General features: G+C 39.2%; 1 protein-coding gene across 1 annotated transcript in view; it reads left to right on the plus strand.

Annotated features, from left to right (window-relative positions):
- The window catches only part of LOC126481167 (leishmanolysin-like peptidase), a 549,175-nt gene that overhangs the window by 497,925 nt on the left and 25,100 nt on the right, over nucleotides 1-26,150 (plus strand). Inside the window, exons 4-10 of the mRNA XM_050104734.1 lie at nucleotides 6,162-6,244; nucleotides 9,135-9,252; nucleotides 9,437-9,627; nucleotides 9,939-10,139; nucleotides 10,969-11,194; nucleotides 13,845-14,032; nucleotides 21,207-21,339. Coding sequence (XP_049960691.1) covers nucleotides 6,162-6,244; nucleotides 9,135-9,252; nucleotides 9,437-9,627; nucleotides 9,939-10,139; nucleotides 10,969-11,194; nucleotides 13,845-14,032; nucleotides 21,207-21,339 — 1,140 coding nt within the window. The remainder of the gene's footprint in view (nucleotides 1-6,161; nucleotides 6,245-9,134; nucleotides 9,253-9,436; nucleotides 9,628-9,938; nucleotides 10,140-10,968; nucleotides 11,195-13,844; nucleotides 14,033-21,206; nucleotides 21,340-26,150) is intronic.

The raw sequence follows: 26,150 nt of genomic DNA on the forward strand, positions 1-26,150 counted from the left end.
TGTTCACAACGCACAGTGCAAGCTGGTGCTGCGTCCATAATGGTGTGGGCTGTGTTTACATGGAATGGACTGGATCTTATGGATGTTCGGCTACTTGCAGTCATTCATGGACGTCACTTTCCCAGACAACTATGGAAATTTACGGATGAATATGCGCCACTCACTGGGCCACAGTCGTTCGTCACTGGTTTGAAGAAAATTCTGGACAGTTAGAGCTAACTGGTCTCCCCCCCCCCCCCCCCCCCCAGATTGCCTGACGTGAATCCCATCAAATATTCGTGGAAGGTAATCTAGAGATCAGTTTGTGCACAAAATCCTGGACTGGCAACACTTTCGCAAAAGGGCTGCTATAGAGGCAGCATGGCTGAGTATTTCTGCAGGGGACTTCCAGCAGTCGTTGAATCCACGCCGTGTCGAGTTGCTGCACTGCGCGGAGCAAAAGGAGTTCGGACAAGATATTAGGAGGTAGCGCGTGACTTTCTGTCACCTCATTGTTTGTTGAACGGTAGAGGCGATTACTTGGCAGGAACTGGCAGTTATTCGTGATGTCCCGCCCAACTGATCCGCTGCCTTTTGTCTAACCACAATACACCGCTGGTCATTTCGAGTTTACCATTCCTACGTACTTTTGTGACTCGATAAAATTTCTGGCGGACGACAATAACTCTAATGAACTGCCTCTTAGCCGAGGGACTGGTGATCTCGCTATTAAAATTGCAACTACATGAAGACAGCATGAGATAAAAGTCAGATCGGCATGAAGCGTACCACATGCTTAGATCTGCAAATGACAAGCGTTTCAGTGTGACCAACAAGGCAGACAGGAGGAGAAACATCTACATTCTTGATATGAGGAAAGGCTACGCAGACGATTTCTCACTCACGAGGAACACCTTGACAGCGAGGTCGCAAGTTCAATCTTTAGCAAGCCTAATTTGAAAGTGTGCAGTAAGCAGCTACGACGGGCAAAATATTAGCTGCTAATGACTCGCCGTGTGCATCAGGAGGGCGACAGAAATTGTGTCATGCAGGTGCAGAGATCAACCTCCTATGAGATGTACCGGGTGATCAAAAAGTCAGTATAAATTTGAAAACTGAATAAATCACGGAATAATGTAGATAGAGAGGTACAAATTGACACACATGCACATCTGAGTCTACCAACAACTTCAGTTTCTTTTCCTGTAGTAAGCCTAACAAGCAGCATTCCATTTCTGCATATGTCTGTGCAGTGTAACGTTCTACAGGGAATGCTTTCTGGTGAGTGATGCATTCTCATTTGTGTTTAATAGTTGCTCTTTCAGTTGCTGTTTTCCTTGTTTCCTGCTCCTGCATTTCCATGCCTTATGATCGACTTGACTACATTCGTAGCACTCTGAATGCTGACATTGCTTTTGCAGATAACCCTTATGTCCACATCTGTAACACTTCACTTTGGAGCAAAAACTCAACAATCATTATGCCCTTTTGTACCAATATCAATTTCTTCAAACTGTGTGTCAATTGTAATGACTGCAGCCAGATCAAATGGATTCTCACCACACCTCGGCGTTTCAACTGTGGCTTTCACATCTTCAGCTTGGTGCATTTCTGCAATGACAGCAGGCTGGAAGGTGTTATTCAGTAAGATTTGTGTGTTGGTGCGGCATCTTGCAGAGCTGTAGGAGTGACATTATGTTCCTTTCACTGTGATGTCGTCTTACTGAATTGGCAATTTGGACATCTCACTCAAACGATGTGTGGCTATGGCCTCTGTTGTACACCAGAATATTTCATTACCAGCTCTCCTGCCTGTTTCTGATACCAGTTGCAACATGACACTCTAATCTGTCTTGGTATGGCTCAGCACTGGCTGCGGAAAACTTCAAAATTTTTTACAGTCACCCAGTTTATCTCTGTGCCACAACAGTGTAAAATCTTACACTGACAAATGACTCTGCATTCTGGGTGCCTCACTTTGTCAGGCACTGTGGTAATGTTTACTTATGCTCTAAGAACACTAGTTATTTGAAATCTTTATTTTACTTCAAATTCATCACAGTTGCCATAATAGTGATTTCTTCATAGTGATTAGTTTCGGACAATCATGGCCATTTTCAAACTATGCCTTAGACATAACCATAATCATACAGTTCCCACCAATGTACATGTGAGTAACCAAATATCCATTATGCCTCACCATTAACCATTACACAGATAACCTTGTATGAGCATACAATGTGAATTCTTTCCAATCAAACACAGCAAATTTTGGTTCTAGAGGCAGAGTTTGCTGCGTTCGATTGGAAAAAATTCACATTGTATGCTCATACAAGGTTTAACATTTTCTATGTGTGTACTGGTTAATAGTGAAGAATAATGCATATGTCATTACTTACACATACATTGATGGCACCTGTATGGTTACACTTATGTGTAAGGTCATGGTTTGAAAATGGATGTGACAGTCCAAAATTAGTCACCACAAAGAAATGACTACTGTTCCAACTGTGATGGATACTGAAGGAAAATAAATATTTTAATAACCCACAGTGGCCCATCAGTATGATGGAAATTCATAAACTTTTATTTGGTTTTGTGTCTACCATTTAATGTTTGATTATCCTTGGAAGAGAATTTTTCCAACAGTCATGACACACAGAGCAGAAAGGGTCCAATCTTTGTTGAAGGAAGGAAAAGGAAGGAAGATTAGTGTTCAATGTCTGTCAGTAACAAAATCGTTAGACACAGAGTGCAAGCTAAAATTAGGGAAGGCCATGTCGTTTTGAAGGGAACCATTCCCGCATTTACCTTAAGCAATTTAGGGAAACTATCAAAAACCTTCATGTGGATGACAAGACAGATATTTGAACTGCTGTCCATCTGAATGAGAGTCCAACATTTTAATCACTCTGCCACATCACTTCGTGAGAAAAGGAAAATAACACAGTTAAATGTCACCAAATGTATATTGCTCTTAGAGAACATTATCCCTTCACTCTAAGGCATCGTAGGGACAAGTTTTTATCTTTTGTCTCATGTGTGAGTCTCCCAGATATGAAGTGTGCTGCTTTTTTTGTCTATCACCATTTTCATTGTACTACTCTTCTGCAACCTAGTGAGAAGTAGTAAATACAAAAATCAGTTCTTAAAAAACTAGGAGTACAAATGTAATGACAGAGAGAGAGAGAACACACCGACGCTAATGGAGGAACTGAAAGTCCTGGTGTGGAGAAAATATTTAAATACATGTTTCCAAGAGACTTATTTTCACCCTGCCAAAACTGACAGTTTTATGTACACACCATATTTGTCACTTAACAAAGCACTCAAGAGCAAGGAATTTGAAGACTTTATATCATGTAGTTGCCCCTGCTGTTCCTCATTGTAAGAGACTTCAGTGCACTCACTGTGCAATGGGTGTCATACTCCAAGGTTTGATTAACTGAAATTATCTAATTAACAATGGACTTAACATGTGTTGAGTTACATCTGCATATGTACCTGACAGGTAAGTGTACTGTACATGGTGGATGGTACATTGTCTACTAGAATTATCTCCACGCTATTCCATTCATTGACATTATGTGAAAAGATCTACTGTCTGTTACCCTCTGTATAAGACCAAATTCAGATGTTCCTATTTTTTATCTTGATGGTCATTACGTTAGCTGTGCATGGACTTCTCCCATGGAACTTAGTTGAGCATTTCTGTAATGCTTTCATTCTGACTAAATAAACCTGTGACAAAGTGTCTCTCTCTTCCCTGAACCTTCACTACTTTAACCCATAATCTACTTGGTGTGGATTAAATACTACACTACTGGCCATTAAAATTGCTACACCAAGAAGAAATGCAGATGGTAAACAGGTATTCATTGGACAAATATATTATACTAGAACTGACATGTGACTACATTTTCACGCAATTTGGGTGCATAGATCCTGAGCAATCAATACCCAGAACAAGCAACTCTGGCCGTAATAACGACCTTGATACGCCTGGGCATTGAGTCAAACAGAGCTTGGATGGCGTGTACAGGTACAGCTGCCCATACAGCTTCAACAAGATACCACAGTTCATCAAGAGTAGTGACTGGCGTATTGTGACGAGCCAGTTGCTCGGCCACCATTGACCAGACATTTTCAATTGGTGAGAGATCTGGAGAATGTGTTGGCCAGGGCAGCAGTCGAACATTTTCTGTATCCAGAAAGGCCCGTACAGGACCTGCAACATGCGGTCGTGCATTATCCTGCTGAAATGTAGGGTTTTGCAGGGATCGAATGAAGGGTAGAGCCATGGGTCGTAACACTTCTGAAATGTAACGTCCACTGTGCAAAGTGATGTCAATGCGAACAAGAGTTGAGCGAGACGTGTAACCAATGGCACCCCATACCATCACACCGGGTGATACGCCAGTATGGCGATGACGAATACATGCTTCCAATGTACGTTCACCGCAATGTCACCAAACACGGATGTGACCATCATGATGCTGTAAACAGAACCTGGATTCATCCGAAAAAATGGCATTCTGGGATTCGTGCACCCAGGTTCGTCGTTGAGCATACCATCGCAGGCGCTCCTGTCTCTGATGCAGCGTCAAGGGTAACCGTAGCCATGGTCTCTGAGCTGATAGTCCATGGAGTCGCAAACGTCAAAATGTTTGTGCAGATGGTTGTTGTCTTGCAAACGTCCCCATCTGTTGACTCAGGGATTGAGACGTGACTGCACGATCCGTTACAGCCATGTGGATAAGCTGCCTGTCATCTCGACTGCTAGTGATACGAGGCCATTGGGATCCAGCACGGCGTTCTGTATTACCCTCCTGGACCCACTGATTCCATATTCTGTTAAGTCATTGGATCTTGACCAACACGAGCAGCAATGTCGCGATACGATAAACCGCAATCGCTATAGGCTACAATCTGACCTTTATTAAAGTCAGAAACGTGTTGGTACGCATTTCTCCTCCTTACACGATGCATCACAACAACGTTTCACCAGGCAACACCGGTCAACTGTTGTTTGTGTATGAGAAATCGGTTGGAAACTTTCCTCATGTCAGCACGTTGTAGGTGTCGCCACCAGCGCCAACCTTGTGTGAATGCTCTGAGAAGCTAATCATTTGCATATAACAGCATCTTCTTCCTGTCGGTTAAACTTCGCGTCTGTAGCACATCATATTCGTGGTGTAGCAATTTTAATGGCCAGTAGTGTAATAGGCAATACCCGAGGGTGGATTGAATGAGGTCGTTGCAAATGATGCCTTTCTCAGCTGAATTATTCTTCGTTATGATTCATCTGAAAAATCAAAGTCTCGCATGTGTCTTCCCAACATTTAGATTTACACATTATTCCACATTAAATATCTTGTGACCAATCTTTCTTGTTATGTGATTGTTCTTATTGATTCTAGACATATAAGAAATATTCAAGTTATTGACAATGTTATTAGGTACTAAAATGTGTTCCATGTAACAGCGAGTGGCACAGGAAAAGAAATGACTAGTAGTGAGATACAGGGTACCCTTTGCCATGCACCATATGGTGGCTTGTGGAGTATTTATGTAGATGCAGATGACTGCACAATAAGGGCTAATGTTCTTTTTGAGACTGCTCAGCAGGCAGCTGTTTTACCTCCACGAGTGTAGACAAGCAAACTTTTAGTGATGGTAGATAATCTGTTTGTAAGTCAAATGAAGTTAAAGTGATCAGAAACAGTCATAGCCCTAAGGGAAAATGAAGATTTTCCTATTCCAAAAACAGTTCTGTAAACAGCAGGTCAGTTTTGCCATATCATAAAGTCTGCATTTCTTTATTTAAGCAGTTATATTTTCATTCTCTAAATACTTCATCTTTTTTACATTTTTAAACTGTACTAAGAAGCAGCCTAAATATGCAAAGGCAGAATAATTTTGCATACTTCTTAGTTCTAAATATAGTTCTAAGTGGTGTACCTAGATCTGTTTTTAATTAATTTATTTATTAATTTTGAAATGTTTGTGCAACTATATTCATATACCATAACTGTTAAGGGTGTTTGGAATAGAACAAATATGAGCTTGATCGTAATCAAACATCATGGTCTTGGGTTTTGGTGATAAATTATAGGTCACTGTGAAGTTGTTCTGCCTGCCTCTGATTTCCGTTTTCTTAAACACATTTTATGTTTTTATAGGACACTGTGTTACCTGAGGCCATCCATTTTTGGGAGACAGCCCTAATGGTCCGAAAGACTGAAAATGTAATAAGACTAAACAGGTGAGTGTTTTACAGTATTTAGAGTGTATAACAAATATTTAGACTTCTCTTTTGCTGCAGTTTCCAAAACAATAACAAAAAGTTAATATTTTAACAGTAATTTATGTTTCCACTGTTCCTATTGTGTTCCTCAGTCTGGCAGGGAATAAATAATGTAGCAGGTCAAGGTTGTCGGGTGTCACAGTAGTTTCCTTACCTTAATCCCACTGTGAGAGCCAACCAAAAAAGATTTGATGAAAACAATGTTCTGCCATTTCCTCAGAAAGAGTATGTGGATTCAAAATGCTCTGCATGTAGCTTTGTTTCTCAATAGGAGAAAAATAAGTCACATGAGAAAATAACAGACTCATGTGGAGTGTACGACATTCGCGTCGAGTGTTCTCATGATAGATAACATCAGAGCATATCATGTCATTTGCATGAAGCAAACAGTTGGCACTGTATTGCACATTGTATGTTTTGAAACAAGGTACTCAAAATATAAGTTCACTAATGTTCGTGCAAATTGCAACTCGTAGAAAGCCAGGCTCAAATGAATCCAAATCTGGAGGATGTGTAGAATAGTACACCAGTAATAAGTGAATAAGATTACAGAAAGATGGCTAACATTTCAGTCCAGCAGCACTGCCTCTTTTTTGTCCAGAGAGGTCAGTGTTACATTAAGTTCATAGAGTGAAGATGGACAAATTAGTGCATGAAGGCAAGTCCAAGTATTACATGTCACAGTCAAAGGTTGACAGTGGCACACAAGTTGTTGGGCTGGTTTCTAAATGGCTCAAGCTGCAATGAATGAAGCTTTCCTTCAGTTATGGTTGCATACAAGCTAGATGCTATTGTGGTGACTATGTCCTGGCAGCCTGCATCTTCATTGTGGCTTAATAGGCAAACATCAAGAGAGATGGTTTGGGCACCATTGGGTACCTTTGTAAGCTCAATTGCTGCATATGTTGGGGGGGGAGATGCACTGAAATCTGCATAGTAGCTGCTGCTACATGAGGAAAATTTTAGAGCCTGGGGCACTATACCCTTCAGGCAGTTTCACATATCATACTTCAACAGGAAAAGTACCAGCCACACGTAGTAAAATAAGTGTAAGCCTTGTGGTGTTCATAGAAGTAAATTCCTTGCATATTCCATCTGAAACGAGCCCATTCAAGGGGCTGCATGGAGATACAAAAGCACCCATCACCATACACTTCTTACCGTACCTCTAGGGCGATTCTTACAGCTCAGAAGAGTATGTAACAGAGAACAGTAAATTTGTCTTTTGTACTCCAGTGAGACTGAATAACTTGTGGCATCCTGTCAAAGATGATCTTAGTCTCAGGAAAAAGGCATTTATGAAAGTTAGTGCCAGTGAGAGACATTATGTATTCCCCATGGGTGCCCCATGGCTCAAAACTATTTTGATAATCACTTGTCACACTCTGGGTAAATGAATAAATATGTTTACCGAGTGAGGTGGCACAGTGGTTAGCACTCTGTACTTGCATTTGGGAGGACAATGGTTCAATCCCACATCTAGCCATCCTGATTAATATTTTATATGATTTCCCTAAATTGTTCCGGGCTAATACCAGGATGATTCCATTGAAAAGGCACGGCCGACTTCCTTCCCCGTCCTTCCCTAATCCAATGAGACCGATGACCTTGCTGTTTGGTCTCCTCCCCCAACAACAACCCAACCAACAACCCAATAAATATACATTAGTCATACATTGCTTAGTGTAGAGTATTATATTACATGTCAAAAGATTTTGGACATAATTATTTACTTCTGGCATTGACCTGTAAAGGAAATGGTACATATTTGCGTAATGGACAATCTTGTCAATGGTTTTTTGGATTCTAGTCTGGAGCCCTTGCATTCTACCACCAAAAATTATGAACTGTGTCCATCTAACAGCAAAGTGAAGCAATTTTTGCCTTGGATACTGGCTGCAGGTGTATGTGGCAGCAGGGTAAATGATTCTGCACTCTCTTGGAAACCCTCCTTCAGTGCTCTCAAAGCTCTACCTGACATCTGGCTGAGAATAACACTCACATTTATGACTTTCAGAAGTAATTCTGTAAGAAAAATATCACAGAATAGATATTGACAATTAGGCTTGGCAGCAGTCTTACACCAGCGAGGCTGGAGACCTGATGAAACATTGTGGAAATGTTATAATGCAGTCTGGTAGCAGACCTGAGAGCTATATTTTAAATGTTATATTTTCTCGTGTCCTGTTCTCTGTGGGGAGAATGGGAAGAAAACGTTAACATCAGCATTTTGAGGCACTTCTGTTGTTTTTATATTTGTCACTCTGTGTTAAAATCAAGTGAACTGAGAGGAAAGTTTCATTATTGAGAAACTATAACAGATTTGCAAATAGTAGTCTTTCAGGTGAATTATGTATCTTTCAAACTATATCTTGCTCTGTTTACAGTGTGTAGAGGAGGAACAACAAAATCAGCATCCTCTTATATTTTCTTGCAATTAGAGATTCAATGTAGGCTGCTTTCCAGAAATCCCCGTGCACGTACTGATGAATGTAGATTTTGGTGTAATTGTGTCAATCTCTAAGGCTACATTACATACATAAAGAAACGTCACTAGAAGTGCCATTGTAGTTGGTGTGGTTATTTAGAAATAGCTCATGTACTGGTTGTAAGAAAATTCTCACAGAATGTAGGAGTAAAGACCTAGCAAAGTCTTCATTACCGTTTGTGTCCTCCTCTCGATGACTCGGTGCTCTTCCCCCTACTTTATTATTTAGATAGGAAGGCTTTATTTATTATTACGCATTAATTAATGGCTTATTACAATTTGTTCCTGCAATATTAAACACTTATTTTTAATTTTAATTAATGACTGTTTTAAATTTTCTATAGAAACTTTTTTTAACAGGAAATGTGAAAATAATCAAGTTTTTTATCGCAAAAGAGACCCACATCCATACTGCAAAAACTCTTGTGAAGCCAAAACAATGTGTGGAGAAGTTGTTGTACCTGAAGAACATCTTGAGGTAAGTGTTCCTTGTAAGAGCATTTGGTTAATGACGTGTAACTTGTAATTTATAGTATAAGCATTGTGTTTTCATTGAGATATTAGCACTTAAAATTATAAACTTGTGAAAGATAGAGTACATCTGCGGTGAAACATCATTGCATGCTATCATAATCAAAATAATTATTTTCTTTCCCCATCAGGCTTGTCGTACATGCAATGCTACAGGACAAGATTGTAAAGTGACTGGCAATGGCACAGCTGCTGTTCCAGGCCCAGGCATATCAGGGGCAGACTTTGTGTTTTATGTGTCTGCGATGGAGACGACAAGGTGCCACAAGGGTATGACTGTTGCATATGCTGCTCACTGTCAGCAGGAAGCTGCACTTGACAGGTGAGACACTCACCATCAATTGGTTTATTTTTTGTAGATTCATTGGAATACGTCTGTTATTTAACAGACTTTTAAAGTGATGACTATCACTTGACTATTCTAACAATCTTTTCTCTAAAAGTCATATTTAAATGAAACTTTGATTCAACTTTGCTAAGTGCCAACTACAGTTCACAGAAGAAAGGAAACAAAAAAAGACAACTTGTTCATTGTAATTACTTGAGGTGGCGTAAGCAGTGTTTTCCCACCAACATGGTAATCTAATATCAACAGCATGTATTTTCGGTGAAAATTACTATTTCTTTTTTCAGACCAATTGCAGGCCATGCAAATCTGTGTCCCAGTAGCATCAGCACAAAACCACAAGAACTAGAAATTCTTCTGTCTACAGTGAAGCACGAAATCCTTCATGCACTGGGTTTCTCTGTCAGTTTGTATGCATTTTACCGCGATGATGATGGCAACCCGCTAACTCCGAGACTGGAATCTGGCAAACCACTGCTCAACGAGAAGTGAGTGAGTCACGTTATATTATTAATAATTGTTATATCTTGATGTTAGCAGTGCTCAGGTTTTCTACTGGTGGTTTACCTTTACTGCATGAAAGTTTGACATACTTCATAATTTGTGAGTCTTGATAATATGAATATTACACTACATTTAGTATTTGATTTGAACTGGTTCACTCTGAGGGAACGATGACACTAACATGTGCAGTTACAATTTATTTTCTATCTCTTTTGATGGCCTTCATTGGTTTTCTTCTTGTAAAATTTTTATTAATAATTTTTACAGCTTGTAGGTCTTAAAAGTATCAGCTACTTAGCAGTTTCTCACGCCAATGTTGCTTGTAATTGTAGTAGTTCCAATCCTACAGGCAGAATTTGCAATAGCCTTTAGACATTAAGGAAAATGAGCTCGTCCAGACAGACCAAATTCTGCTGTGGATTGGTATTGCCCCAGATACTCATTGGGAAAGGGAGAGGAGGACACTCATTCTTGACAGTATATTTTTGATAAACAAGAGTGTTTGTGTATCATGTGGTACAGTTTTTGCATTTTGTTTTCAGAATGTGTCAGAAAAAAACTGCATAACACCCCAGTGAATTACTGCAGTGATAAAGTGTGAAAATGGTTTGTAGTTAACAAGTAACTGTAGATATTAAGTTTTATGAATTTAAAGAAATGCAGAAATTTAATAGAAAGTGACATTTTGACTTTAATTTCGAAAATTCCATTTTGTAGATCTTGATGATGTTGAAACTACAATTTTAATGCTTGCAGTGGTATTCAAGTAAGTTGCTGCATTGAAATGCCATTAAAACTGTTTTGTACTTTCAGGTTACAGGCAAGACAATGGAGTGACAGAGTAATTCGCAATATCACCCGAGAGGATTGGCTTGTGCATGGTGGTAGAGTGAAGCGTGAGTTGCAGGTTATGGTAACACCCAGAGTTGCCAAAGAAGTTCGGTTGCATTTTGGCTGTGATGATTTAGAAGGTGCAGAACTGGAGGACCAGGGTGAAGAAGGTACTGCACTCACACATTGGGAGAAGAGACTGTTTGAGGTATATGATTTACAATAATTTCATTGGAGGATTCTTATGTGTGCTGTTGTTATAAAGCTGCTTTTGTAATAGATATATGGGAAATTCCCCTCCACCCTCCATGTTTTTCTGGCCTTTTTGGTCCCATTTGGGGTGTGTCCTCCCCTTCTAAATTTTCTCTCTGTAGTGTGAGCTAACTGGGGAAGAACATCTCACTTAACATCTTTGGCACAAGGCCTTACCGCCTCTTCCATCTTTTCCTAGACACCGTTGTCCTTTAATGCTAGATAGCATGGGAACCAGTCTGTATGGTGGGGTTGGTATACCCTCTTGGTTGAGTCCCCTAAAAACACGAGGTTCACACTTCTGATACCTGAGCAAATACTTTCCTTGTATGTATTTGGGAGTGGTTGCTTGTCATTCGGGAGCATTGGAACTCCTGACAGTGGCCACCGAACCAGACAGCCCTTGCTTTTGCTGGGTGCCACTCATGGGTAGAGACCCTAACTGGAGTGGGTGATGTCAGGGCAGATGTTTTGCACATAAAGCATATGAAGCTTCAAAAAAACTGGCCCTTTCCATCTCTTTAGTTGGTAATGGATCATTTAATTGTGCTTCATATGACCTTGTGGCCTCCCCTTCTCTGGCTGTACCCTGGGAGGAGCACAAATTCTTTTCCCCATTACCTGGTCTGCCCCAGGACTGATGTGGACACATTCAGTGCCACAGCCGTTATTTTTCATGGAAACTATTTAAGACAAATTTGGTGAAGTGTAATATGTGGTTGGGATCACTATTGATTAAAACTACTTTTGCCACCCAGTCTGCAGCCATTCGTGCCTGTGACCGTCATGGCGACATCCCAGTGTCCATTACTCCACACCAGTATTTGAATATGATTCAGGGAGTCATTTTTCATAGAGTGGTTCAGGAAGTCATTTTTCAAAGAGACCTCATCCTTCAAACTGATGAGGAACTCTGGGCCAATCTTGAAGGATGGGGCATTCATTTTGATCTACATGTTGAGAAAGGCTGTAAGGATAATTGCATTGATACCAGCACCTTTATTCTGGCATTTGAGGGCAATATCCTCCTGGAAAAGGTCAAAGTTATGAGTTATCAGTGTGATCTGAAGCTGTACATACTGATGCCCATGAGATGTTTTCGCTGTGTGTGTTTTGACACGTCTTTCCGCTGTACAATGGACCCTCTAGGCGGTGAATGTGGACACGGAATCCATGAGGGGAGTCCCTGCATTCTGTCTCCCATGTGTGTTAATTGTCGTGAGTAACTTACCCGTCTTTTTTGCATCCTTAATAACTTTGTGATAGATTTTACTGTACTTTGTGGTTTTTTTTTTTTTTTTTTTTTTTTTTTTTTTTTTTTTTTTTTTTTTTTTTTTTTTTTTTGTATGAGTAGAGAAATATTTCTTTGTTATGAATATTTTTATACCAGCTGTAATCCAAATTTTGTTTCCAGTTGGTTTTAATCTGCAGTGCTTAAGTTGGAAGGCCATTTCAAAATAATAATTACATGTTCCATGAAAGCTATTGAACATTCTGTTTACATCTGTTTCATTGAACACTTCGTCTTGTATTTCCCATCATAACAAGAAGCAGAAGCCTGTTACATTACCATCACTGGGATGCCTGCACTCCGTCATTTTGATGAGTGGCCCTTCTTCTGAACATAATTTCAAGGTTACCAGCAGAACCTCATGTCTGTACCCGTTATTGCCTCTTGCAGTTTTACAGTTCATAGAGATTTCTGTTATTCTGTTTACTATGAGTATTAAATTGGAACTCCCTGTCATATAGTAATTCATCTCTGCAACTTGAGGATTTCAAAAAATCAATGTTAAAGTCAGCAAAAGTGGTCTTCTTTCCCTTTAAAGTCTCTACCAGAGGTCTGTATAATGTGCAGTTACCAACTAAATGTAAACTCCATTCACAGGCCCCAGTAGCTTCATCAGTATTGACCGATGACCGTGTCATCCTTCATCAATGGTGTAATTGCATGTGGCATGGAGGGGCTTGGCACACTGCTTTCTCGCCCATTGCCAGTTTTCGTGATATAGATCTGCTTCTGCTCAGTCAAGTAGCTCCTCAGTTGGCATCGTGAAGCTGAGCGCACCCTATACCAATCCTCCCACCAAGGAAACATCTGTGACAGTACCAGAAATCAAACCCCGGCCTTCTGCATGGAAGTCAACTGCAATGATTGTACAGCTACTGAAACAATAATCGAGTGTATGTCTATAAGAAACAGTATGCAAACTGAACTACATAGGAGAAAACTGGGGATTTTTACTGTTTCTATTGACTTTTTTTCTAGTCAGTGCTCTGTTATGCAGATAACATCAGCATTTAGGTCAGAACCTAGTATTATTTCTAATTCTTGTCAATTGTTTGACAGAGACTGCACATTACAAAGCATTATTTGAAGCAGAAGAAAGTTTTAGTTTTGCGTACTGTTGCTACTACTTTGTTATTTCTGATCAACAACTTACCTCAAGAAAGGTCCTGCCTCTGATGATTAGTTTTGATAGATTTTAGTAACTGAGGATTTAGTAATTGTTCACTTCTTCTCTTAAGTATGTCTTTTCTTTTACTCCTCTACTTTTGTTCCCCTGATTATCATTTTAAGTAATTTTTCTGTAATATTTCAACAGAATGAAGCAATGACTGGTACACATACACAGAATCCTGTGTATTCTCGCATCACTCTGGCACTGATGGAAGATACAGGTTGGTACCGAGCTAACTACAGTGTGGCACAGCTATTAAACTGGGGTCGAGGATTTGGCTGTGAATTTGCTCTTGAGAGCTGCAAGGAATGGATGGACAAGAGGTCTGCAAGGTCAGTCTGAATTATATAACAGCTTCTACTCCTGTGTCCCATTCTAAACAATTTCAGTTGGCTTATGATTCATATATCTTTGTAACCATAGCCTTCATCATAATTCTAATTGCTTTGCATCTCATTCAGGTCCACCAAATAATATCAGTTCATATTCTTGTTTAAATCCTTCTTTGCTTCCAGCCCATTGCTTTTGTCACAAATATGTAGCCCCTGTGAAAAATCTATAAGACCAATGCTAAAAATTCCCCAATTTTACATTTCTTTCTAGGAACATTTACCTCAATTTTAAATTCTTACTTGACATCTTCCTTGACTTTGCCCTGTTTTCTTCCTGTGGTCATTTGATGTGACTGAACAAATTATAAGTGGCTCAAAAGACAAGTGGTTCACACCACAGGTGGTGGTGGAATTAAGGGAATATTTTAAGCCAGTGTGGAGATGGAAGACGTGAGAGAGGATTGCTTGCCAACACAACTTGCAACATTTAGCTTCACTGTGCAGTTATGATACAGGTTGCAGCGGTAATGGAAAAACAAGACAGTTGAAGCGAAACATTCTGGACCGAGCCAATACGTGACGAAGAGGCCCAGCCACCACCTTTTGTTGTGCCAGTCTCATCTTTTTGCATGTATTTCTGATGTACCGTATTCAGCAACAATATCAACCGTCAACCTTTTAAATTCGAACACTTAGTCTCGAAGAATATGCTCGGTCATAATCAAGGAAATGTCACCCATTTTTGGCTAGTGAACTGCTATTAGCTGGTGACTTGTTAAAGTCTCCCAATAGTCAGCACAGCCAGCACATCACACTAACACTCACAAAATGAGTTCGCCTACTGGATGTGTGAAGAGGGGGAGTGGCCCTTCTGTGAAGGAAATGCAAGTAGGGATGAAAGCATTCTGTGAAATGCTGGAAATATATTTCTTGTGCAGATGATGTTCTGTGACAGAGATGTCACATGTAAATAGAACAAGGATTTTGCGATTGCGCATTTTAGAGACTTTTGTGTTCAAATCTGACATGATACAGTTCCAACGCCTACATAAACTACTCATATATGTACTTTGCACCACACACTGTAGATTGTAAAGATTAGCAGCGGTGATAGAGGGCATGAAGTGAAACTGTAGTGCCTGAGCTTTCTTTCGAATTTAGATTTTACACAGTGTACAGAAATTCACTGAGCCGACTTCTAATAAGCTGGTAACATCGACTGGGGAAGTAAACTCATTTTTTCACACCTCTGTTTCTCTCATCAAGACTAAAGTAACACTTTAACAGTGGTGAGGATATGAAGTGCAGCTCATAAGAAAAGCATTAAACAATAACAGCAGTGGTGATAAAGTATGTCATTAAGCAGATGTCTGCGTTTATGCTTATGGTTTAACCACTTAGCTGCTGTGATGTTTTTGGTTTAATTGAACATGTTCACCAATATTTGATTTTTTCTGGGTGAGCACAAAGGATGATTTCTCAAAAACGCGTGTTTTGAATGTATAATTTGTAGTTGTAGCACGTCAGAAAGCAGCTCGATTACCGTGTACCTAGATACCAATTTCAATTTTTTGATAAATTTTTACTTGCTGTTACACAACTGTGATTTTTTAAGAACTGGCGAAATTCATTACCACAAATTATTGCATAAACATTGTATGGTACATTTAATTTCCTTCACTTGGACAGATTTTGTACAAAGTAGTGGAAAGGATTGCGATTTTTTATCAGATAAGCCAAGTACATGTTTTTTTTTTGCTCGTGTTTGGGGGGGGGGGGGGGTTTAACATTTTCCTCAATTCTGCATTTAGTTTGGACTGCACAGAAATGTAAGATAGTGGTTTCATCATCATAGTTTTGTTATTGTAACATCTGGATCCTTGTATTTAATAAATCACCTTCCACTACCTATAGTTTCAATAATTCCTGTTTGTTCTGTAATATTTGTGAGTGTAAAAAAACAATTCACGTGTTTGAAACTTTTAAACGTCATTTTAAGTCCTTGTACAGTTTTCACAAGTGAGGCGAAGGCCTCAGACATGGCCAACCAATTTTGGCTCATATTTGACAAGTTGCTTGTGTACAACCTGAAATAAAGACTGTGGGGGATTTTGGTTCGAAATTCCATGCTCCCCTCCCTCCTCCCATTTTTGAGAAAACAAGCACTAAAGTTCAAGACACACAGTCAACTCAGAATTGATGGGATCAGTAGATAATTGAAAACTTAACATTTTTCATCATCAGATATGGGTTCTGCAAATGCATATTTTTCTAGGAATTGAGGAAATAAACTTTTTCAACTGCTGCCAATTTATCTATAAGGTGTGTGCCATTAAAGAAAAGTTCCACTGGTGTAATCACCAAATCATCTTGGTGGGAAACATCTTGCTGGGAAATAGAAAACCTATATATGATTACCATTTACATTCTACAATTTTTTGTACATTGAAATGGGTTGGAACATGTGGGTGAATAATGTAAGTAAGTCTATAACAAAGAAGGCAAATAAGTTTCTTGAACAACTTGGATTAGTGAAGAATTAAAATTTCAAGCCTTCTTGTATGGAAACAATTCCAAGTAAGATTGGTGTGAAGATGAGCACATTATTGCATAAGGTAGAAAAACTAACCCATGTTGCAGATGGTAATGTACATAAAATAAAGCATTCATACACAGTGCAGTATTTCATCACAGCATCTGGAAAATTGTTGCTTAAAGTTTTCCCTGCTTGCAAGAAACTAATGATTAATTTGGCCCTCAGGATGCAGAAGAGGTCAATTGTTTATCAAACTTATTAAAAAAACTTAACTTGCAACAAATTTGGGAAATAGAATAATGGGAGTTACAAAATATATCTTGAGAGCATTTTAAAACCATTCATTGCTGATTGTCTCAGTAATGGATTCTTGAGGTGGACAAACTAAAACACACAGTGTGCGATGCCATATTTATAGATGACTATGGTCAACTGACTTGCACAGTAGAAGTAATACTGCCAAACTAACACACCTGTGTGCTAGCCATATGATGTTTATTTTTATCGCCAAATTAAAAACATTATTTCAAGGCTTCAAACTTACAGTTTGCTTCTGGGAACACAGCTCAAATTGTGCAACTGAGTGGATGCAATAATGATTCACAGCATGATTCATGATCAACTTTCAGCACCTATTTTTCAGATAATTTTTTTATATGCATGGTGTGCATCAAATTTAATTTCTATAAAATAAATATTTTTAAATGTAAACAAAGTTTGTTTTCCTTCAAATCTTTGGAAGGAATGATGTAGGTATGGAAGATTCCCTTCATAAAATGTTCTTGGTACTACAAGTATATTTGATTCAAATGTTTGTATTACAACTACTGTAGAGAGTGAGGGAAAGTGACATTGTCAATTGACCAGGGTTAAATTTTAATTCTTTAGTAATCCAAGTTCTAGGAGAAATTTATTTACCTACCTTGTTATTATTCCTTATTGATTTACTTAACTTATTGACCCTCCTATGCCTGCCAATTTTGAAACAGAAAAAAATACAAATAAAAGAAAAATCTGCAAAATGCAATTGGGGTTCGAACACAGGTCTTCCGTTCTGCAGCCAGACACCTTGGTCGGTACACCAGCGGTGCCTTTGTTGAACAGCTCTTACCTTGTGTGTACATAAGCGGCTGTTGGAAAAGTTTACATCGTCAATTTCAAGGAAAATAAGAATTTGCAGACCCTATACATGTTGATAAAAAAAAAGCTCAGTTTTCAATTCTCTATTGATCCTGTTGATTGGGCATCATGAACTTTTGGGGTAGGTTTTGTCAAAAACAGAAGGGGATGGTGGGTGGATGTTGAATGAAAATATCTTACTCTTTCATCTTAGGTTGTGCGCAAGCAACCTGCCAAAACTGAGCAGCTCTGAATACCTGCTGCAACCTAAATCCTTCTGAATCTGCTTACTGTATTCGTGTCTTGGTCTCCCTCTATGATGTTTACTGGCCACACTTCTATCCAATACTAAATTTGTGATCCCCTGATGTCTCGGAACGTGTCCTATCAGTCATCTGAGGCCTAGCCCTTGTAAGCAACTATCATCTGACCTTCACAACTTATTGTTTGAAGATTTTCCTACAGCTATCTCACATAGTAGTCTGTTACACACATTTGGTCAACTTCTTGCTCCAAATCTCTTGCTCTCCATGAGCATACTTGTGATCAGATGACAAAAAGTTTTAAAGTGTATGATAGTCCATTCTTCGTAGAAACCTATAACAAGAAGGGATGTCATTGTGATCTGGTGATAGGTTTGAGTCATAAAACTGTTGTAAGCATATTGTTGTATTAAACCGAGTGCTCTGAGCAGGCCAATGATTCTTTGATGTTACAGAACAATTCTCCCAGAGACTACCAAGTATCAATGGATGCTGTGTCATGTTGCTACCAATACTGCAGAAAGTAACCTGTAAAAGTGCTCTTGTAGCTTCTACCAGAAGGCAGAATTTGCTTTCCGTGGAACATAATCACATTGACTTTCCCTCAATGTCAAGTCTTACGATTTTGCAAAGCCAGTTCTTTCAGTATTATGATCCTCACAGATTGATCCTTCCCACTTCCCTGTGATGTTTCATTATGATTGTAAAATTGCCCCTGTATTCCATCTTACAGATCCAATAACTGATATTTTTAGCCAAACAAAATATATTTGATGCCAGAATGAAGGATTCATAAAACAGAAGGAGAAGTGAGATATTTCAAACAAAGAAATGCATCAAATTAATGAAATCGGCAAATGGACAGGAAACAGTGATCAACAGTAAAGGAATAGATGACAGTGAATGAAATCGGAAAATAATCAAGTGGCATTGTTTGGTGGGAGAAAGCTCGGTGGTTGTTAAGTCAGCTAACTGCTTGAGCTTTAAGCTCAGTTCCTTCGCACACATTGACCCCTTTTCCTTCATAGTGTGCGGCCTTGTCAAACAAGTACAATGCTGAAAAAAATTCAACACACTCAAGAATTGTGTTCAGTGACAACATGATATAATATGTGCATACTGAGGGGTTTTAGTGTTTGTGATTCATCTGTCACAGTCATCGCTGTTCAGATAGCACTTAGGAGGCATGTCTGTGCACCCTTTGTTTTGACTTTGCAGATAGTAAATGTGCTGAGTTTAAAGGTGAAGAGTATAGCAACATTCATTTTACGGGACAACCATGCACCACAGACAAGTACATACTGTTGTTGAACAGCTTCAACCATTTGAACAGGGTTGCACTGTGGGCCTGCAGGAATCTGGATGGATGTATTGATAAATTGGTGCACATGCTGGGCACAGTGTATCAGTGATGTGTTTCTGCTTTCAACAGCAGTCTGTCGAACATTTCTACACCTGTAGACAACGTTCTGGATGTCTGCGTAGTACAGAGGCGTCTCAAGATTGTTGCATTGAACGAGCACCATTGACTGACATCCAGGGATGAAACCCAGGCATATGTCGCACCTACTGTGTCATCGGGAACCGTTGGGAACGGTTTGCTTGCAGCATGATTAAGATCAAGTGTACCTTCTGCCAGGCTACCACTGACACCACAACACCACCAAACATGGTTACTCTGCTGTCATGAAAGAGTTAACTGTTAAGTGGAATGTCACTCTATTGTCTTTAGTAATGAAAGTAGGTTCTGTCTGTATGCGAGTGATGGGCATAGAGTTTTAGGCATTCACCTGGTGATCTGCCTATTCCAGGTTGAACACAGATCCATTCCCAGGCTTCATGGTGTGGAAGGCCATCAGTTACAACCCATGGTGTGTCTGCAGAGTAAAGTAAACAGTGGCTCAATGCATTTCACAGACTATTATCCCCATACTAATGCCATTCCTTCAACAGGAAGGTATGTATCTTTTCAGCAGGGCAGTGTGTGTCCACATATTGCTGGTGTGACATAATGGGCTGTTCATGGCATACAACTACCCTTGCCAGCAACATCACCAGACGTCTCCCCAAGTCAACATGAATAGGACGTGATGAAATGGGAACTTACTTGTTCTCCAGGATGTGCAAGAAGCATTGCCGAATTGCAAGAAGAGGTGCAAGATGCTTGGGGCAGTCTATCACAGGATGCCATTTGGCACCTTTATGATTGTTTGCATGTGAGAACACACACCTGCATTGAAACTTCCTGGCAGATTAAAACTGTGTGGTGGACCGAGACTCGAACTCAGGACCTTTGCCTTCGCAGGCAAGTGCTCTACCAACTGAGCTACCCAAGCACGACTCGCGAACCGTCCTCACAGCTTCAGTTCTGCCAATATCTCGTCTCCTACCTTCCAAACTTCACAGAAGCTCTTCTGCAAAACTTGCAGAACTAGCACTGCTGGAAGAAAGGAAGGCAAAGGGCCTGAGTTCGAGTCTCGGTCCAGCACACAGTTTTAAACTGCCATGAAGTTTCATATATATCCTTTCTTCCAGGAGTGCTAGTTCTGCAAGTTTTGCAGAAGAGTTTCTGTGAAGTTTGGAAGGTAGGAGACGAAATACTGGCAGAATTGAAGCTGTGAGGACAGGTCACGAGTCGTGCTTGAGTTGTTCAGTTGGTACAGCACTTGCCCGTGGAAGGCAAAGGTCCTGAGTTCGAGTCTCAGTCCGGCACACAGTTTTAATCTGCCTGGAAGTTTCATATCAGTGCACACTCCACTGCAGAGTGAAAATCTCATTCTGGACACACCTGCATTGCTGCCAGAGGGAGAGGTGGGGGGAGGGGTGGGGGGGAGAGGTGTTACATTGTGTACTGATGTGATTGTCTGGGCAGCCTTTACTGACCTGTGTGTTTTATTTGATATGCATTTGTCATCATATACTCGTACAATGATGAATTATCTGTCTTACTTACCTGTCAAATGGCCATGTCCTTGATGGTGTTATATATATGGAAGAACTGGAAGCAGCTTAGAGTAAGTCTGATGAAGGAAATGAGTTGTTCAAAAAAGAGAGGCAATAAAGAGTAATGAAAATTAAATCTTTTCCATAAGGACTTATTTTAATACCAGCACACATTAAATGTAGTACTCTGTTTAAATGGTATTTCATTTTCTGGCTACATATCATATGCCTATATTGTAGCTTAGCATATTAGATACAATTATTTGTTTTTGACACACCCAGATGCATAAGAATATTAATTTTTCTTTTCCAGAGGGGAATCAATACATCCTTTCTGCAACAAAGTAAAGAGAGATCCCTTGGAAACAGAATGTACTGAGGATCGTAGCTCTGTAGCATTGTGCAACCTTGTGGAACATCAGGACACACTCCCTAAACTCTATCAGGTAACAAATGTTTAATCAACAGAGTTGTAATTTATGTATGTAACTTCTAATTGCATTGTTATGTCTTTCTGATCCAAGTGAACTCTGTTTCATATATGGTCAGAAATGTAAAAAGCTGTCTTCCATCACAGGCAACAGTTTTCATGTACAAGTAGTAAGAAATGAATCTTATTTAACCCCTCAGCAGACAGAGACTGTGGTCATGTACGTGTGAGTTGTATTTGTGTGAGTACACGCGTGTATGTTGTCTATTTCCAATGAAAGCCTTGTTGGCCGAAAGCTTACTTTCTGAAAGTCTTTTTGTTGTGCCTACCTGCGATTCAGCATCTATGCTATATGGTGAGTAGTAATTATTCTTTTTATATTATATGTCATGTTTCTTAATCCTCTCTGTGAAATGTGGAACAAGTACACCAAAGGACATAAGTTTCTTTCCATTATAGACACTGAAGCAGCAAGTAATTCAATCTTGCTGTACTTTATGTAAGTCTTTGTAAGAGAAGCTAGGGGATGTGACTGGGGAAAAACTTTTGTTGTGAATGACACAATACTTAATAAGAAGCAATCACATCCAAGATTTAGGGATTTCTTGGAGTAATTGATTTTGAATTCTAATGAGTAAGGATCGATCTACATTTGTATTTGTATTTGCTTCACATTTGTCTCTTAGACAAAAACACCAAAAAAATGCACATTCTCTGGATATAGTGACTGATGTAACAGTCTTTCACAGATAGCAGTTTTATTTCAAAGTAAAATAAATTTTTGAATTGGTGATGGTAGCTGGAGGGATTGGAAAGAGTGGTGGGTTGGGTTTGTAAAGAGGGGAAGAAAGAGCACAATACATGGAAAAGTTCACAATAACACCATGTTATAGTAAATAAAGAGTGCTATGCAATTATCTTGCTCTTGTTTCTCTATTTATTTATTTATATTCTCTGTATGAAACATTTGCATCTTCCATTTGATAATGTTGATAATATTTGCTAAATAATACTTGACACACCCACAATCAACTTCAAAAATAAACTATATAATCTAGATTGTAAGTGTTGCATAATGTATTTACCAACCTTAGATTACATGCTTTAGTTTTTAGGGTATTAATTATTCCAAAAAATAAGTCTAGACTTTTTCTTTGCTCCACTGACAGTGAGTTGTGTATGTGAAAAATGCTGAGTTGTACCATGACTCAGCTTCCATATTAAAGAGGCTGAGTTTGCCTGTTCAAAGATCAGAGGAAGGCAAAGGCACGCCACTTTCAATAGGATCATGCCTGTAAAGCAGTGTGGTGTTCAAACCAAAATTCAGGCTGAGGACAAGCTTTGCTTCACTTAAGCAAACACAATACACAAATATGTTGTTATAGAAAAGCCACTTGTGTGGTGGAGGTAGAATAGGAAGAAGGTGTAATCAATTCACTCCACCTATTTTGCTGCTCTTGATAGCTGGTCTCTCTTCTCTCAATTGTTGTGACTGGCTGAAAATTGTCAGTGAGAGAAGGATAATCCAATAATGAAGCCCACACGGTATGTAATGTTGAATATTAGTAAATTTCAACAACACTTTTGAAATATTAATGGTCTGTGCCCAGCTCAGCATTGAAAGTTCCCTTTTGAATGGAGGTACAGGAACAAGTTTATATGCTGACTAGCTTCACAGATGAGGAGATTGAAGAAAGACATGATGAGATAAAATAAATTATTCAGATAGTTAAGGGAGACAAAAATTTAATTGTGATGGGGGACTGGAATTAAACAGTAGGAAAAGGAACAGAAGGAAAAATAGCTGGTGAATGTAGACTGGGGGCAAGGAATGAAAGAGGAAGCTGGTTGAAATTTGCACAGAGCACAAATTAATCATCACTAACATTTGGTTTAAGAATCATGGAAGAAGGTTGTATAAGTGAAGAAACCTGGAGACATGAAGGTTTCACCTTGCTTATGTAATGGTAAGAAAGAGATTTTCAAAGCAGATTTTAAATTGAAAGACATCTCCAGGAGTAGATGTGGACTCTTGAACACAATTTATTGGTTATGAACTTCAAAACTCTGAAGAAATTGCAAAAAGGTTGAATATTAAGAAGATGGGACTGGGATAAATTGAAAGAACTAGAGATGGTTGAGAGTTTCTGATGGGCATGAGGCGCAATTGACTATTACAGGGGAAAGGGAAAAGTAAAAGCCAAATGGATAGTTTTGGGAGATGAAATAGTGAAGGAAGCAGAGGATAAAATAGGCAAAAAGAAAAGGCCTAGTAGGAATCCTTGGATAACATGAGGGATATTGAATTTAATTGGTGAAATGAGAAAATATAAAAAATGCAGCCAATGAAGCTGGCAAAAGTGAATACAAATGTCTAAAAAAATGAGATTTACAGGTAGTGCGAAATGGCTATGTGGGAATGGCTAGATGACAAATGTAAGGATTTAGAAGCCTACATCACTAGGGGAATGATTGATACCACCTGCAGGAAAATTAAAGAGGCTTTTGGAGAAAAGAGAAGCAGCTGTATGAATATCAAGGGCACTGATGGAAAACCAGTCCTAAGCAAAGAAGGGAACCTGAAAGGTGGAAGGAATATTTAGAGGGTCTGTATAAGGGAGATGAACTTGAGGGCAGTATTACAGAAATGGAAGGGGACGTGATACTGTGATACTGTGAGAAGAATTTGACAGAGTGTTGAAAGATCTAAGTCGAAACAAGGCGCATGGAGTAGATGAATTCCCTCAGCGCCACTAATATCCTTGGGACATCCAGCCACAACCAAACTCTTCCATCTGGTGTGCAAGATGTATGCGACAGGCAAAATACCCTCAGACTTCAAGAAGAACATAATAATTCCAATTCCAAAGAAAGAAGGTGCTGACAGGTGTGAATATTACCGTACTATCAGTTTAATAAGTCATGGTTGCAAGATACAAACATGAATTCTTTACCAAAAAATGGAAAAACTGGTATAAACCAACCTTGGGGAAGATAAGTTGGGATTCTAGAGAATTGTAGGAACATGCAAGCAGTACTGATCTTATGAGTTATCTTAGAAGATAGGTTAAGGAAAGACAAACCTATGTTTGTAGACTTTGTAGAGGAAGCTTTTGACAGTGTTGACTGGAGTACTCTCTCATAAATTCTGAAGGGAGCAGGGGTAAAATATAGAGACTGAAAAGTTATATACAACTTGTACAGAAACTAGATGACAGTTATGAGTCGTAGGGTATGGAAGGGAATCCATATTTGAGAACGAAGTAAACAGGGTTGTAGCCTACCCACATGTTATTCAGTATGTACATTTAGCAAGCAGTGAAGGAAACCAAAGAAAAATATAGAGTAGGAATTAAAGTCCAGGGAGAAGAAATAAAAACTTTGAGATGTGCTGATGACATTGTATTTCTGTCAGAGACAACGAAGGACTTGGAAGAGCAGTTGAATGGAATGGGCAGTGTCTTGAAAGGAGGATGTGAGATGGCCATCAACAAAAGCAGACGAGGATAATGGAATGTATTCGAATTAAATCAGGTGATGCTGAGGGAATTAGATTGGGATACAAGACAATTGAAATAGTAGATGAGTTTTGCTATTTGGGGAACAAAATAACTGATGATGGTCGAAGTAGGGAGGATATAAAATGTAGACTGGCAATGGCTAGGAAAGCGTTTCTGAAGAAGAGTAATTTGTTAACATCAAATGTAGATTTAAGTGTTAAGAAGTCTTTTTGTGAAGATTTTTGCCTGGAATGTAGCCATGTATTGAAGTGAAATGTGGATATTAACAGTTTATACAAAAAGAGAATAAAAGCTTTTGAAATCTTATGCTACAGAATAATGTTGAAGATTAGATGGGTAGATCATGTAACTAATGAGGAGGGATTTAGGTTGCAGCAGTTATTTGGAGAGCCTGTGGCTTGCACAGGATAGATTAGCATGGAGAGCTATATCAAACGAGCCTTTGGACTGAAGACCACAACAGCAGTAACAACAGGAACATTCCATACTGCAATTGTGTACAGTTTTTTCTATCCAGTTTTAGTGCAGTAGACTTACTCTCAACAAAATAATTAGCAATGGCCTAGTGTGGCAAAAGGGCAATCAACATAAGACACAATATTAGTGGTAGAATAATTTCACCAGAATAATGCACTGTTTTTCAGATTGAGCAAAAACATCCCACTTATATGAGATACACAGTAAAAGTATGTTCACACTAATCAGCACTGTCTATTGCTGTATTGGATTGTTATCTTAGCAGTACATCATTATCAAAGTTAATCACCGTTGTCCATCTTGAATGCAAATTCACAATGCGATGTAACTGAAACACATTGTCATTGAGTTAGTAAATAACATGACCCATGTGATCCAACTCAAATGCAGTACAGTTTGTGAGCTGTTAGAGTGAAGTTTTTCCAAACAATCTGACTTAAAAACCCTAGGAGGGAGGGTGTGGTCTTATATAAAATCAGTAAGCAGATCAAAAGTAACTATTCATTCAAGGACCATACTGGCACCAAAATGGAAGATGATAGAGTGAAGGCTGAAGTACTGACTTCAGTCTTCTGAAATTGCTTCATCACAGAAGAATCATAATTTGGTCCCTACTTTCAATCATCATATAAACACCGAAATGGTAGATATTGAGGTGAGCAATCATGGAATAGGAAAGCAACTACAGTCACTCAGTAAGGGAAAGGTGTCAGTACCAGATGAGATACCTGTGAAAATGTACACAGCTGCAGTACAGCGTAGGTCACTGAGTAATGAAGGGCACCTAGTGACTGCAAAAAAAAGTGCAGGTCATTGCCATTTTCAAGAT

This window comes from Schistocerca serialis, chromosome 5, assembly GCF_023864345.2.
Source record: "Schistocerca serialis cubense isolate TAMUIC-IGC-003099 chromosome 5, iqSchSeri2.2, whole genome shotgun sequence".
Classification (NCBI taxonomy): Eukaryota; Metazoa; Arthropoda; class Insecta; order Orthoptera; family Acrididae; genus Schistocerca; species Schistocerca serialis.